The sequence below is a fragment of the Sarcophilus harrisii genome, chromosome 1, assembly GCF_902635505.1.
Source record: "Sarcophilus harrisii chromosome 1, mSarHar1.11, whole genome shotgun sequence".
Lineage (NCBI taxonomy): Eukaryota > Metazoa > Chordata > Mammalia > Dasyuromorphia > Dasyuridae > Sarcophilus > Sarcophilus harrisii.
Genome location: NC_045426.1, coordinates 698,009,706 through 698,027,045, shown reverse-complemented (window position 1 = coordinate 698,027,045; position 17,340 = coordinate 698,009,706). Strand labels below are relative to the sequence as shown.

The 17,340-nt window shown below is 37.7% G+C and overlaps 1 protein-coding gene across 6 annotated transcripts in view; it reads left to right on the top strand.

Annotated features, from left to right (window-relative positions):
- Window positions 1-17,340, top strand: part of CIT (citron rho-interacting serine/threonine kinase) — a 151,200-nt gene that overhangs the window by 8,167 nt on the left and 125,693 nt on the right. For all 6 annotated transcript variants that reach the window (XM_031948704.1, XM_031948703.1, XM_023497176.2 and 3 more), the window contains exons 3-5: window positions 2,781-2,922; window positions 5,873-6,048; window positions 8,712-8,813. In XM_031948704.1, coding sequence (XP_031804564.1) covers window positions 2,781-2,922; window positions 5,873-6,048; window positions 8,712-8,813 — 420 coding nt within the window. The remainder of the gene's footprint in view (window positions 1-2,780; window positions 2,923-5,872; window positions 6,049-8,711; window positions 8,814-17,340) is intronic.

Sequence of the window (17,340 nt, the reverse complement as noted above, 5' to 3'; positions counted from 1 at the left end):
ATGAATACAGAGAGGCTTGGACAGACTTACAGGAACTAATGCTGAGTGAAATGAGCAGAACCAGGAGATCATTATATACCTCAACAACGATACTGTATGAGGATGTATTCTGACGGAAGTGGATTTCTTCGACAAAGAGAAGATCTAACTCAGTTTCAATTGATCAATGATGGACAGAAGCAGCTACACCCAAAGAAAGAACACTGGGAAATAAATGTAAACTGTTTGCATTTCTGTTTTTCTTCCCAGGTTATTTTTACCTTCTGAATCCAACTCTTCCTGTACAACAAGAGAACTTCCTGTTCGGTTCTGCACACATACATATATTGTATCTAGGAAATACTGTGACATATTTAACATGTATAATCCTATACATGCTTGCCATCTGGGGGAGGGGGTGGAGGAAGGGAGGGGAAAAGTCGGAAAAGAAGTGAGTGAAAGGGATGATGTTGTAAAAAATTACCCAAACATAGGTTTTGTCAATAAAAAGTTATAATTATTAAAAAAAAGAATATGGCAGAATGATAACAACTTCCTGGTTTGTCTGTTGACCGATTAGGTAAACAGGATTTGAATCCTTGTCTTCCTAATTCTGAGGCAGGCTCTCCATCTACTGAACCACATAGATTCCCCTTCACTTTACAAAATCTCTAAAAAGGATATAAAGATTTTAAAAGAATTCCAAACTTATTTTAAAATATTTTATATCCTTTTTCCTGATGAGATAGAATGTTACATCAGGAGAGTTTTTTTTTTTTTTTTTTTTAATTTAATAGCCTTTTATTTACAGGATATATACATGGGTAACTTTACAGCATTAACAATTGCCAAACCTCTTGTTCCAATTTTTCACCTCTTCCCCCCCCACCCCCTCCCCTAGATGGCAGGATGACCAGTAGATGTTAAATATATTAAAATATAACTTAGATACACAATAAGTATACATGACCAAAACATTATTTTGCTGTACAAAAAGAATCAGACTCTGAATTATTGTACAATTAGCTTGTGAAGGAAATCAAAAATGCAGGTGTGCATAAATATAGGGATTGGGAATTCAATGTAATGGTTTTTAGTCATCTCCCAGAGTTCTTTTTCTGGGTATAGCTAGTTCAGTTCATTACTGCTCCATTAGAAATGATTTGGTTGATCTCGTTGCTGAGGATGGCCTGATCCATCAGAACTGGTCATCATCTAGTATTGTTGTTGAAGTATATAATGATCTCCTGGTCCTGCTCATTTCACTCCGCATCAGTTCGTGTAAGTCTCTCCAGGCCTTTCTGAAATCATCCTGTTGGTCATTTCTTACAGAACAGTAATATTCCATAATTTTCATATACCACAGTTTATTCAGCCATTCTCCAACTGATGGACATCCATTCAGTTTCCAGTTTCTAGCCACTACAAAAAGGGCTGCCACAAACATTCGTGCACATACAGGTCCCTTTCCCTTCTTTATAATCTCTTTGGGATATAATCCCAGTAGTAACACTGCTGGATCAAAGGGTATGCACAGTTTGATAACTTTTTGAGCATAGTTCCAAACTACTCTCATCAGGAGAGTTTAGAATAATGTTGGAATCTTTGTTGTATCATCCCTGTTCATTTTCTGATTTCTTCTGGTTTTCTCCCTCCATTGTGTTTTCTGTTTGTAAATAAGATGTATAATGGTTGTTATATATTTTACACCTTTTTTTGTATTATATTTAATGTTTTTTAAAATTTTTACTTTTAATGTTTTATATTAAGAAATAATGCTATTTCTATAGATGAAACTTTTGTTTTAATGAGGTTTTATATAGGACATTGGAATTTTGATGTCCTGTCAAGCTCTTTAAAAGGGAACCTAAAGTCAGTAATGTTACCTTAACTTTATGTACGACTGTTCTTGCAAGAAGTTCCAGGCCAGGAGCTCTTGACCTAGGGGCCCATGAACTTGTTTCTTAAAAATATTTCATAGCCTAAGTTTTCTTTGTAATCCCATATTTTATGCTTTTGAAAACATTTTTTTGAGATGAAGTTTATAAACTTTACTGCCAAGGGTCTGAGGTATAAAAAAGGCTGAGATCCTGTTTTAATTGACAGAATAACTGAGGCAGATTGTCCTCCAGGATCATAGATTTAGTTGGAATGTACTTTCAGGGCCATCCTTTCATCTTCTTATTTTTGTAGGTTAGGAAGCTGAGGCCCAGAGAAGTTAAGTGCCCTGCATTTGGTCCCACACAATAAGTAGTAGGGCCAGGATTTGAACCAAGGCACCCTGCTCTAAATCCAGTTGTCTTTCCAGTGTACTTTGTTGCTCTGTGTCCCCAAGTGGCAGAATCATGTCTAAGCCTGCAAACATGGTGGTGCCCCAATCATTCGGTTTCTTGGGCTGTCAGAAGAAATTGCATTGATAAAGCCTTTAGGATTTTTGTTCAGTTTGAAAAGCAGCAATTATTGCTGCAGAGCTCAATGAAACATGTATTTGAGAGCAACTGGGTCCAAGCTAAGGTGTTAAATTTATAGCATGGCTGGAATAGTAGTGGGGTCATAGTATTTTTCTGCAGGTCCTGATTTCAGAAATCCAGTTTCATCACTTACATTGACTTCTAACTTCCGTTGTCTTCCTTAATGGGATGGCTATTGATGTTTTGAAGAGCAAACCTTCAAGATTGTCCTGTTAGTGTGGCCCATACAGTTATCTTTTGTTGATACTGTGTAATTTACTTTATGGGGATGTTATTGATCCATGCTTTTCATTATTGACTAGTATTCCATCTGTTGTTTGCTGTTTTTAGGGTAAAACACCCTTCATGACTCAACAGCAGATGTCTCCTCTCTCCCGTGAAGGGATACTGGATGCCCTTTTTGTTTTCTTTGAAGAATGCAACAGCCCTGCCCTAATGAAGATTAAGCATGTGAACAACTTTGTCAGAAAATGTAAGTTTGGGTTACTTTTTCTTTGTGAGAATTAATTTCAAAACTGTCCTTAAATTGGCTAATTATCCTTAGTTTCAGAAGTATATTTTTGGTTATTTGGGTACAGTCTTTATTCACATAGTTTCCCCCACCTCCACCCCTCTCTTAGTTATTTTTGTTCTAAAATGGGAGGGTAGGAGTAGGGTGAGAGGAAGAATTTTGTGAGTATTTGGATCTTGGTTCCCTGCTGTTACTCTTGGCAGCCTTTATTAGTTTTGAGCTTTTCATCCACATTTAATCAAAGGCTACTCGGGTTCTCTAAGTCTTGCTTGGTGACAGCAGAAATGACTAGTGACATCAGTAGGTAACTGTGTTTGTATGTTTGGGTAGAGGGTCCCTTTAGCATTTCAACCCAGGCTGGCTAATGTAAATATTGGAAGGGTAATACTTAGTCTTCTCTCAAATTGATGGTATAAACTTCTGGGTTGTCTGGCTTTTGCACATGGATAGAAATGACCTTGGAGACTGATTGAAGGAGTCGGCACCTGGCTGTGTTGAGACTTACCTGTCTGTGTCACAGGATCAACTGAAAAACAGGTTCAACTGAAAAAATTGTGAGGTCATCTATCTTCAGAAATATAATGCAAAACTCAAATTCTTGATTTGAAAGGAACACAGGATGGGATGTATGCTGATTATAAACAGAAGGCCAAGACTTTGCCCACAGAAGTGACATGGCTTTCCCAAACATCACGTAGATTTGGATTTTGCTTATGGAAGTGTTATGTTGTAGTATTTCTGGTACAGTGGTTAATTTTGCTGGAAATTTTCTATGTAGAAGAGAGTACTCTGAATCACCATGAGTAGAAATCTTTTTATGAGGTTTTTTTTCTAGTAGTTATGTGTTCATTCTGGTAAAGGCATATAAACCTACTTGATTGTCTTTGTGACTAAGCTCAAGCGTTTGCAGGATGGTTGGCCAGGATTAAGGTTGTAATCAGTAAATATAGAAGTGAGTCCTTGGTGCTCTTGAGTTGGGGCCTGCTTTAGGAATACAAATTTATCTTATGAGCAAAATGGAAGGAGGAGGGAAGTGGAAGGGGGAATCTGCCCCCCCTCAAATTTGATAACCTATTTCAAGATCCAGTAGTACAGATTTTGAATTATTTACTATTTTAGATTAATTATGTTACCTCTCTCCTTTAGTGTAGCTAATTGAGAGCTAACCTTGTATGTATTCAGCAGGTGCCCCCTGTGTATTAGCTAACTTAGATTAGTTTACTGTGAATTCTGTTAGACGGAGCAACGCTTCCCAGACAGGATTTGCTTCTGGGAGCCAGCACTCAAGTTTAGGCACTAAAAAATATTTTTTTCTTTTACTTTTCAATAAATGAAAAATGAAAGGAAAAAATGCAATATGTTGGTCTGGAGCATTCGTTTCTTTTTTTCTTGATAATATTTTATTTTTCCAAAAAAACATATAAAGATAGTTTTCATCATTTATTTTTGTAAGAATTTTGTGTTCCAAATTTTTCTCCCTCCCTGCCTTACCTTCTCTTCCCCAAGATAACAAACAATCTGATATAAGTTAAACATGGGCAGTCCTTTTAGACATATTTCCATATTTGCCATGTTGAGAGCCCTGATTTTTAACCTTAGATGAAGACTCAGTTCAAGCTCTTTGACAACCTACAGACTGAGGGGTTTGAAAAATCCTTAGAAAAGGCTCAAAGGGGGAACTGAGCAAATGTGACCAAGGCATTTCTAGGGCCATTTGTATGGAGCAGGTAGAGGGCTACCTACTCATCCTTCTCAATTTTCCTTTTTTTTGGGCTCCAGTGTGAGCAGAGTCTGAAGCATAACTGGAGTATGCAGTGTGGCATGTCAGGGGAAGCCCCTTGGTGGTGTCCACCCCACCGTTCTCCAAATCCAGCTGTGCTGTGTAATGATTCAAAGCTGTTGAGATAGGATGGCTCTATCCAGAGCACCAGCCCTGAAGTCAGGAGGACCTGAGTTCAAATTCGGCCTCAGACACATAACACTTCCTAGCTGTGTGACTGTAGGCAATGAAGGACATTCTGGTGAATGATGTACCATCTGGTGAATGATGATGCAAGTGAATGTATGCATTCTGGTGAATGATGTACCAAAATCGCTAGGCTACAATGTAACCTAGTAGACTGAAGTTTAAGCTTTTCTATGTATGTTTTCAGTCTCATATTAAAAGGGAATGACATGGAAAGAATTAGGGATGTGTTTAGGAAAGAGATGGATGGTCAGCAAGTACAGATATCTGCTAGCTAATTTATGTATTGCAAATAGCAGATACCTTTTGGTGGCTTGGTGGCTTGCTTCCTTGCTTCCTGCCTTCCTTTTTTTCCTCCCTTTCTTTCCTTCTTCCTGTCTCCCTTCCTCCTGTCTCCCTTCCTCCTTCCCTCCTTCAAAAGAGGAGGGATTGCAAGTGATGCAGGGAGGGGAAAACTTTGGGACTGTGGATTCAAGCTGAGCAAAACATATCTAGCCTGAGTGGAAAGAACCTAGAAGCAAGAGTGGAACTCATTGTGAAAGACAAGCATTGGTAGAAACTGCATTTCTTAGATAATAGTATTAAACTGGACAAAATGCTGGTATGAATATTCTTTTAAATATTGTGTTGCAGCCTACAGACAGAAAGGGAAAAAAACCATGATGTGTCTTCCCTGTCTATTTTCTGAGTATGTGGGGTTCAAATTATAGCTACCATGGAAACTTCTTTTGAATCCTGGGAACACTTAGTAGTTTTAACATAAAATCATATGAAAACACTTTTATACTTATTTTATATGCTTTATTTTATTCATGACTTTGGTGAGGAAGTAAAGTGACTATCTTTTGACAGCCTGGAAACACCTAATAACCCTTTTTCCTTTAAAAAGAGATATTTGTTTCAATCGCCTTACTTATTTAGAAGTAACTATTCCATCTTGTGCAGATTCGGAGACCATTGCTGAATTACGGGAACTCCAGCCTGGCCCAAAGGACTTTGAAGTCAAAAGTCTGGTGGGCTGTGGCCATTTTGCTGACGTGCAGGTGGTGAAGGAAAAAGTCACTGGGGATGTCTATGCCATGAAAGTGATGAAGAAGAGATCTTTGTTGGCACAAGAAGAGGTATGGATATTCTTTATAATTAGTTTCTGTTTTATTAACACAGTTTTAGAAGGTTGATGATTTTATGATTATACAGTGATGGTTCCTTAGGTTATCAAGCAGATTCTGCCTCATATAGTTGTATGGACAAAAAACTTTGTCAATTCCTATTCTTCTTCCTGAATATTCTTTAACTCTTTTTAAGAATCACAAGTCCACTAGGTCCTTTATAATCATCCCTGTCATTTCCTTCTATTGTATAATCTCTTTGACCTTTAGAAAAGGGGATATCATTACAAATGATTCACGCAGCCATCTGCTTTAGAGCTAGAGAAGTCTTGTCAGCTCAGTTAGGTATTGTTTGTTTTTGTTTGTTGGGGTGTGTGTGTATGATTTAACAGGCATTTGGAGAAGTTAAATATAATTTGTGTTTATTATGTGGCCAGGTAATCTTTTGCTTGATAGGAAGCTGTATTGCCTTTGTTTTGGTAGTTCTTGTAAACAAAGCTGCTATCTAGAGAGAAATATTTGAGTAAATTAATGTGCAGTGTTCCAAGAGAGGTGGCTCTGTTTGCAGGTTGAGATCTTGGCCTTTTAGTCAGGAGGGTTGAAATGTCCTCTGTGTTTCAAGTACTATTGTGGGCCTGTGTGTGAGTTGTAAAGCATATAGAAAATAGAATTAACTATTCTTAAGTCCTTTTTTTTTTTTTTTTTTTTTTTTTTTTTTTTTTAATAATCCTTTTGGAGATGATGGGAAAATGTAAGCAAAATTGTATAAAGATAAATAAACACCAAGATATAGCTTCACAGCTAACATGCTTTATAGAAAGGAAGAATAATTAACGAATTAATGTAGGAGGGCATCTGTAGATGTAGAATGGTGGCTGGGTTGATTAGAGCTGTGGGGATTTGATATGGAAGGAGAGGATTGGGGAGGGCATTCCAGGTAAGATGACAAGCATGTGTGGAGTTTGGTGGGTGGGAGTAGCTCTATATAGAAAAAAAAAATGGTAAGTAGGTTTTCCTGGACTTGAGAGTCATCTACATGCAGGTGTTGGCTAACTGAAACCAATGGATTAATTTCCTAAGAGACCGAATAGAGGGGGAAGAGCTATTGTGTGAAAAAGATAAGAGTGTGGGCTTTAGATCAGTCTAAACAGATACTTACAGACTTCATGTTGATCTAGAAAACCACAGATTACCATTAGTTATGTTGTATTTTTATTTTGTTAAACATTTCCAGATTACATTCTAATGTACTTTAGGCAGATTCTAGGACCATGAGTTCAATGCCTCTGGCTTACATAATAGTACAGTTAGGTGGCTGGACAGAGACAAATAATATAGTCATTTAATGGATTGCTATCATCTTGGAAAAGGGTTTTAAGTGGTGTATATACTCCAGAGATCTGTTTTTGACCCAGAGTTATTTTTATCATTGTCTGCGATGAAGCCTATATGTCTTGGTTGTCAAATATACAGTTATCACAGAACCAGGAGGAGAAGCTAACATGTTGAGTGGTAGAGAACTCCAAAGGATCTTGAAAGGTAGCACATTGGGCTGTAGCTAATAAATGAATTTAATAGTATTAAATAGAAAATTTGGATTTGAATTCCAGAGAGGCAGAAAGATTCCAAAGATACTAAATATTTATAGCTTTTTTTGTGATAGCAAGTTCTAGCAACAAAATGGCTTCCTTTCTACTGTCAATGGCTGAATAAACCGTACTACATGAATATAATGGAGTTTTATTTGCCTGTGTAAAAAATGATAAATAGAAAGAATTCAGAAAAGCATTGTGAGATACATGTTTATGCAGAAGTAGGTAAACAGATCCAGGACATCTCTATATGGTGATTACAACAGTTTAAGTAGAAAGAACAGAACAAAATTGAATGATCTCTAATAAGAGTGACCCATGAGATAGATGACTATTGAGGACATGAACTCTTCTTTGTAGGAGTGAAGAACTATAATTCCTACTTACATTTACTACAGGCTCAGTCAATATGTTGGTTAGTTTTCCTGAGCTGCTTGTTTCTCCTTTTAAATTTTGTGTTAAAGTGCTGATTGACTGGAGAGAGAGGAGGGACCTGGGCAGAATGAAGATAATGTAGAAAAAAAATTAAAAAAAAAAAAAGGAAATTTCATTTAAAAAGTAGATTCAAAGACTTGGAGACAGTTTTGCTCTTATAACCAAGAAGAGTGAAGTAGTAGAGGGTAGTAAATAGTTTAGTGTAAAATAAACAAGACTAATTGACTTTAGGAAGAGTCTTGGCAGTCAGCTAGTGCTGCTGAAATACTGTGTATGTGCTGAATGTATGGTATCTTATGTCTATGCATTAGTAAACATTTGACTCAAAGAAGTCAGATTACTAAGCAAAGAGATGGTTGATGGGAAGGAGATGGAGGATGCCAATAGTTTCAAGGAACTTGGCTCAGAAAAGGAAAAAAAAGATAGCAGTTGGAAGGAACAGTGAGGCCATGTTGGTGGATCACACCTTACTGCTCGAGAGCTGAAAGATCTAAAGCTTAGCGGTCATCTGCTTTGCCCCATTTTTATTTTAAGGCAATGAGATTTCTTTTAGAACTTGGGGCATGTGTATGTGCTGGGAGGCACATTTTGAGTTTTTTAAGTCCATTTTGAGAATGTGTTTGCTTAAAAGTGTTTTTCTCCCTGTAGGTTTTATTTTTTGAAGAGGAACGAAGCATATTATCTCGGAGTACAACTCCTTGGATTCCTCAGTTACATTATGCATTTCAGGACAAAGAGAATCTTTATCTGGTAAGGATAGATTTTGTCTTTATCCACTTGGGGTTGGGTTGGTTCTGTGATACTCACACTGAGCTACTATTTGTATGTGGCACTTTGCTGTGCAAACTGTGGCATGTCGAGGCCTCAAGGTTCAGTGTTAGAATGTTATCCCGACTCTGCAGAGCACTCAGGAGTCTTGGTTGATGGTGCTTGTAAGTGTGGCTCCCGTGTCACTTGGGACAGCAACCAATATAGGTATGCTTAAGTTTGGTCTTCTCCTGGTCATTTTTTTTCTCTTATTATCACAAGTGCAGCTCATTGCTCATTTTCATTTGAGGGGTTTTAAACCCCAGATTTCTTTCTTTTAAAAATTTTTTTTAATAATAGTTTTTTTTTTTTAAATTTTCAAAATACATGCAAATATAGCCTCCAGCATTCACCCCTGCAAAATCCTGTGCTCTAAATCCTTCTCCCTCTATCCTCCCCCCAACATAGGCCAAACATGTGTATTTTTTCCAGATACATTTCCATATTTATCATCTGCACAAGAAAAATCAGATCAAAAAGGAAAAAAGTGAGAAGGGAAAAAAAGCAAATAAACAACAGTAAAAAAGATGAAAATACTATGTTGTGCTCCACATTCAGTCCCCACAGTTCTTTCTCTGGATGTAAATGGCCCTCTCCATCACAAGTCTATTGGAATTGGCCTGAATCACCTCATTGTTGAAAAGAGCCAAATTCATTGCAGGTTGATTATCACATAGTCTTGTTGTTGCTATGTACAATGTTTTCTTGGTTCTACTCACTTCACTTAGCATCAGTTCATGTAAATCTCTCCAGGTCTTTCTGAAATCATCCTGTTGCTCTTTTCTTACCTAGTGAAGATTTCACACATGAAATGATGATATCCCTGGCACATATAAATCTGTGACTCATGGTGGTTGCTTTAAACATTAATTTAAATGTGTGTCGATTTTTTTCTATGTAGGATTTTACAAAGTTTAAAATATGTGCTGACTTTGAGGATTTTTTCATGTTTATGGAATTTATTAGTGGTAGAATGTAACCAAATAATAAAGTAGCTTTATTTTTGGAATTTAAAAAATAGTAATTTTGTAGGAAAATACAAATGTAGTAAACATTAAACCGTAAATTATATCTAGTTCTTTTCTTTTTTTTATTAGATATATTTTTACATTATTATGATTGGTTTGCATATATACTATCTATTTTGTCCCTTTTCCCTTGACATTTCACGGAGTTAGTGGAATATTTTATAGGCCCTTTAGAACTTTCAGAAATTCTTGCAGTTGAGTTTTGAGTCGTGAGTTCAGTCCGTTTTTTGACTTGGCATTACTAAACCATTCTTGTAATAGCTCTTCTGTAGGTTAGCCCATTTAGAAGCAGCCTCATTTAGAGCCATGTCGCTTAGTTAAGACTTAAATAGCTTTTTTATGAAGAGTTGGCTGCTCAGAAGCTTTGCTTACCCTCCCTAGCAATGATCCTTTCTTTAGTAGACTATTACTGTTTGCTTGTTTCATCCTTGAGTTGTTTAGTTTCTGGTTTAAACTCTGAAGGGTAGCTTAGAAATTGTTGCTGGTTCTTTAGACTGAAACTGGTTTCTGTGGAAATGAAATCCATGGGAGCTGATGAGATTTACTCCTTCTCAAAGGAGAAGTGAAGACCCAAGACAGCTTTGAGGGACACCTACCGTTAAAGGGGCACTCTGTGGGGGATCCCGCCAAGGACACAAACCAAATGACTCCTCTATAGGTAGTCACATCATTTAGTTTCAGGGCTGGGCTCAGCACCTGATTCCCCGACCACAGTACAGTGGTTTTCTCCCATAGCATCATTCAGCTGTCCATGCCCCTCTGGATACCCTGTGATGTGGTATTGTTTCTGCTTCAAAGATGTGGGTGTCTTACTGATCACATGATGCATCAAAATCTTGGCTTTCCCAATCTTGTCTTCACAGCTGGCCATCATGTTTTTCCTCTGGTTATTGACATTTTAGGGCACTTGTCTCACAACTTAGTACATTTTTCTAGATTTCTTGGCACATTTTCTTTCTGTAGTTCCCAGTGTTCTGATGTTTAGATATATTGTGCAGCTCTATCAACAGTCAGCAGTTTCCCCTTGGGTGATCATATTTGTACTCATATTGTTTTATACTACTGTATGCACACCCATGTGCAGCATGCTTGTTGTCTGTACACACAGTTACATATACATCCTTATGTGTATACAAACACACGGGAACATATGTATTAGATACATACATGTACATGTATCTATGTATACACATACATTTATGTGTATACACAAACCACACAGAGCACATGTATATACACATAACACAAAAACAGGTGCAGAATGTGCATGCCCACCTACATATACCAGGAAACTTGCCCTAGTGAATAAGTGGGTAGAACACTGCCTCAAAGCAGAGCGCTCTGTATCTGGTCCTGCCTCTGATACGTAATAGGACAAGTCTTTTGCCCTCTCTCGGTGTGCTGGGCTGCTCTCTTGCTCTCTGATCCCACTGCTCTGTTGTGCCCAGCTCAGGAGCAGACAGTCCCTCTACACAGCCTGTAATGGACCCAGAGAAGACCCTGACTGGGACCTGACTTAGGAATGTCAGTCAGCATGAGTGGCTTCCTAGGTGCTTGGGAAGTGATCAAAGGCTTCATCCAGTGCTTCCATAAAACTGTACCTCACCTTTTTGATCAAAAGGTGCAAGCCAGCCAGGGCTTCCACTGTATCACTGAACCATAAGGTGCCTGACGTGCAGGACACCCACAGAAACAGCTGGACCAGAATCCCCCTGACCAGAGGCGGAGGCTATTCCCTACAAGCTGACATTAATGAAGTACCAGAAGGTTGATCACGTGTGTATGTGCCAGAGTCTGGGAGGCCTTCACTGGAGCAGAGGTCTGAGACTTAGTACAAGCACCACAGTCTCTTTTCGATGCTGATGGATATTGTTCATCTTCTTCTTTTTTTTTTTTTTTAAATACTTATAGCTTTTTATTTTTTTAAATACATCCAAAGATAGTTTTCAACATTTACCCTCGCAAAAGTTTGTGTTCCAGATTTTTCTCCCTTCCTCTCTCCTTCCCCCTATCCTAGACAGCAAATAATCCAATACAGATTAAACGTGCAATTCTTCTAAACATATTTCCACATTTATTATGCTACACAAGAAAAATTAAATCAAAAGGAAAAAAATGAGGGGAAAAAAAATCAAACAACAGTAGCAAAAATGATGATAATACTATGCTGTGATCCCTATTCAGTCCTTTCTCTGAATAGAGATGACTCTCTCTATCACAAGTCTATTGGAATTGCAATGGGCATCATTTTTTTTTAATATAGCTTTTTATTTACAAATTATATGCATGGATAATTTTTCAGCATTGACAGTTGCAAAACCTTCTGTTCCAATTTTTCCCCTCCTTCCCCCCATCCCTCCCCCAAATGGTAGGTTGACCAATACATGTTAAATATGTTAAAGTATAAGTCAAATACAATATATGTATACATGTTCATATAGTTATTTTGCTGTACAAAAAGAATCAGACTTTGAAATAGTGTGCAGTTAGCCTGTGGAGGAAATTAAAAATGCAGGTGGACAAAAACAGAGGGATTGGGAGTTCTATGTAGTGGTTCAGAGTCATCTCAATGGGCAGCGTTCTTAACCTATCCTTCTGGTGGTTGTAGGATAGCGTCGATTAATTCAGTTACAGTCATTTGTGCATCAACAATGCACAGTGGCCACAAAGTCACTTCCTTTATTCTCACTCCAAGATCTGGAATGCCCATAGCATCTTCAGTGTGTTTCGTTCTCTGGTAGACAAATCCAGTAGCAGCATGCAGCATGCAGCTAGTCTCTCAGGAGCACTACTGGTAGCACTGTCTACACTGCCCATGCATAAGATGCTTGGTCTTGTGCTATATCCTCTCTGTTTCTAGGTGGAGATTACTGCAGTGCTGTCTGGGTGCTTGAGTACACGGAGCTCACCAAGGGAAATGTGTATCCTAAGTGCCAAGTGCTAGGTTGCCACAGTTACTGTGGGGCAATTGTCAGCAGCGTGATGATGCACTGAAACCAAGATGCCCTCTGGGTCTTTGCTACCACCTTACTTGTTATCCAGAGTCCAGGGACATATTTCAGAACTCCATGTCAGTAGCAGGATGAGATGCACACCCTGCTGACCCTTGCTCTCACCCTGTTCCCTATACACATTGATAAAAGCATCTACCTACAACTGAGTGAGAAGGCGGGGGACAAGATGTTCTGCATGGAGAAGTAGAATCTGAAGGTGAATGAGGAGCTCTCAGTTATTCCTGCTCCAAGTCCGGTCAGGCTCAACTTTTTTCTCCAACAAAACTAAGCTGAAGGTATTTGGATAAGGTGCAGCTTGCATCGGGCCTAGTGCTACATACTCCAGAACTTTCTGAGGTACCATATCACCAGGCCTGGTACCATGATGCTGGCCACCTTCTGGGCCCTGATGGATCAGGAGCAGACCTCCAGCTGCTGGTCTGTAAGCACAAGATGGAGTTTGACGTGGACCAGGAGCATCTCTGTCCTGGATGTTAGAACTGGATTGAGTCCTTACAAAGGTGGAGCAGGAATGCTGAGTGTGCACAGGTTCATCAGTCACCTCTGTCAGGAAACTATGGATATAGATTGGGTGGGAAAATGGGGGTGGAAATGCCATGTGTGCTGTCCTGTCCTGAACTTTTTTCTTTTTTCCATCTTTAAAAATTTTTTTTAATAGCATTTTATTTTTCCACATACCATGTACAAGCTAGTTTTCAACATTCATTTTTGTGAAACTTTTGTGTTCTAAATTTTCCTTCCTTCCTAAATTCCCCCTTCCCAAGATAGCAAGCAGTCTGATATAGATTACATATGTGCAATTCTTTTAAATGTATTTTCATATTTGTTGTGTTGTACAAGAAAAGTCAGTTCTAAAGGGGAAAAAAAACTATGAGAAAGAAAAAAAACAAGTAAACAACAACAACAAAAAAAGGTGAAAGTACTGTGTTATGATCCACATTCAGTCTCCATAGTCCTCTTTCTGGATGTGGATGGCATTTTTCACCCCAAGTATATTGGAATTACCTTAAATCACTGCATTGTTGAGAAGAGTCAAGTTCATCACAGTTGATCATCACATAATCTTGCTGTTACTGTGTAAAATGTTCTCTTGGCCAAACTTGCTCAGGTCAGAGAAAAAACTAACAAATACAAAAAACAAGTATTCTTAGAATTTAAGGCAGTTCTGCAACTGGAAGTTGCAAAAGTCAGTGGTGAAACAGGTGCCACCTTGCATTAATAGTGGGAGTTTCCTCACCTGAGAATTCCCTATACAAATAAAATCTGAGGTCCAGTTCCTTTTTCCCCTCCCCTCTTTCTCCCTCCCAATGATGTCTTTTTTTTTTTTTTTTTTTTTTTTTTTTGCAAAATGTCATAGCATCCAGGCACTCAATATTTATTAAGGATCTCCTGTGTGTTAGGTTCTCTGTTAAACCAAAAGTCATTTCTTATCCTCAAATAGCTCACAAGTCTAATGGGCATGAGAACATGCCAACAAATGTATACCAAGTAAGCTCTATCCAGGATAAATAGGAAATTGTTAAAGAGAGAAAGGTACTGGAAAAAGAGCAAAGCTTCCTGTAAAAAAGGTAGGATTTTAGTCAGGACTTAAAGGAAGCCGGAGAGGTCAATAGTCGGTAAAGGAGGGGGAGAGTATTCTAGGTAGGATGGACCATTGGAGAAAATGCCTGGAGTTGAGAAATACAGTGTTTTGTTTGTAAGATAAGGTAGTTGCAAATGTCGTGCTATTCTGTATGTCCTGTCATCCTGTTTTTCCCCAAGTTATACTTTTTTCTTTCCTTTTACCCTTTACATTGTCACCATTGTATTGCTTATGTATATTGCTTATGACTATCATCTCTCTCAATATGTCCTCTTTTTTCAACCCCCTCTTATAGTTTTTCCCTTTTACTTTTGCCCTCTCTTTTATTAGCTTCCCCCTTTTCATTAGAAATGATTGCAAATTGCCTAATTCATTGAATATCTACCTTTCCCCCTGAAAACTAATGCTTAATTTTGCTGGGTAGTTGATTCTTGGTTGTAGTCCAAACTCCTTTACCTCCCGACCCTCTGATTCTTTAGATAATCCTGATTGTAATTCTTTGATATTTATTTTTTCCTTGATTTGATATTTCTGGGATTTAGTTATAATATTCCTTGGAGTTTTCATTTTAGAGTCTCTTTCAGGAGGTGATTGATGGATTCTTTCAATTACCGTTTTACTGTCTAGTTCTGGGATTCAGGGCAGTTTTCCTTGATGATTTCTTGAAAGACGTCATCTAAGCCCTTTTTTCATCATGGCTTTGAGGTAGTCCACTAATTTTCCAGGTCAGTTGTTTTTCCAATGAGCTATTTTACGTTTTCTTCTACTTTTTCAGTTTTTTGATTTTGTTTGATTCTTGATTTCCCATTCACTTCCATTTTCCACTTATACTTTTTAATTAATTATTTTCTTCAGTTATCTTTTACTTCCTTTTGCATTTGGCCAGTTGTACTTTTAAAATAGTTGTTTTATTCAGTGGACTTTTTTTCCCCCACTCTGCCAATTCTACTTTTTAAGGGCTTGTTTTCATATATATATATATATATATATTTTTTTTTTTTTTTTCTTCCCCATTTCATTAAATTTATTTTTAAGGAGTTGTTTTCTTCAGTCAGTTTCTGTGCTTTCTTTTCTAAGGTGTTAACTTTCCCCCCTAAACTTTCTTAACTCTTCTGAAATACTCTCATTTCTTTTCCTCATTTTCCTCCTCTCTCTTTTTAGATGTTTTTTGAACTCTTTGAGAACTCTTTAAAGAGCTTTTTGAGCTGGAAACCAGTTCATATCCCCATTTGAGGCTTCATCTGCAGGCATTTTGTATTTACTTTCCTCTTCTGGGTTTGTGTTCTGGTTTTTTCTGTCTCCATGGTAGCTGTGGTCAAAGCTCTTTTTAAGTGTGACCTTTTGCTCATTTTTAAAGATTTTAAAGGTCTGCTCATAGGATAGAGGGGAGGTTGTTCCAAGCTTCTTCTTCAGGGTAACAGGAGCTTCTCAGAGTGTTCTGGGGCTGGTGTGCTGTAGGCTTCCCCACCTCACTGAGTAGCTTGGCCAAGTTCAACCTATGATGCTGGAGTTCAGGGACTTACAATTTGCTTTCTGTAATTGGGTTGTAGATCTCACAGCTGATCTGCTGATCTAGTCTTCTGAACCATCATGTATTCTTTTTTTTTTTTTTTTTTGCTGAGGCAATTGGGGTTAAGTGACTAGCTCAGAGTCACACAGATAGGAATTGTTAAGTGTCTGAGGCTGGATTTGAACTCAAGTCCTCCTGCCTTCAGGGCTGGTGCTCTATCCACTGTGCTATCTAGCTTCCCTCTCCCCCCTCACGTATTCTTTATGATTGTCATAGAATATTGTTTGGATCAGAGTAGTTAAATTTTACCACAGTTGAGCAATCTTAAAATATTGCTGTTTACTGTGCATAGTGTTCTCTTGGTTCTGTTCACTTCACTCAGCATCAGTTCATATAAGTCTTCCTAGGTTTTATTGAAATTCCCTTGTCATTTTTTATGGCACATTAGAATTCTATCTCAATCATTTACTATAAACATATTCAGTCATTCCCTTATTGATGGGCATCTCCTAAATTTCTAATTCTTTGCCACCACAAAAAGAACTATTGTTAATATTTTTGTATATATAGGTCTGTTTGCTTTTTCTTTGATCTCTTTAGGATACAGACATTGTCATGTTATTGTAGAGTTGCAGGACATACAGAGTTTTATAGCCCTTAAATATAGTTCAGAATTGTACTGAAGTAATGTCTTGAAGATGGATACCATGATTCAAAGCATGAAAAATTTTTTGTTCCCCAATGCTTTAGACTGGGTGATAAGAGTTTGGAAACAACACTTCTGCCTATTCACCAATTAATGCAGTTGTTTAGTTTTTGCTTTGTAGGTCTTTAACTGTTCTGATAAATAATAAAAACTACATCCATATAACACTTGAAGATTATTGGGACATTGACACATGACTAATACATGGTTAGTGAGATTGTGACCTGATCTAGTCATTTTGGAGAGCAATTCGGAATTATGACCAAAAAGTTATAAAATTCAAATACCCTGTGACTTAGCAATACAATTATTGGGTTTGTTTCCAAGGTCATTCAGGAAAAATGGAAAAGAAACTATCTTCTAAAGAAGCAAAAAAGGGGATGCCTATTATTTGGGGAGTGACTGAAGAAGTTATGGTATGGGGTTGTGAAAGAATATTCCTGTGCTGTAATAAATAACGAGCAGGTTGGTTTTAGAAAAAACACGGAAAGACTTGCATGAAATAATGCTGAGTGAAATGAGCAGAACCAAAAGAATGTTGTACACAGCAGTAACAATATTGTTCAAAGACTAACTTTGAATAATTAAGCTATTCTGAATAATCTGATCATTCGTATCAACTACGAAAGA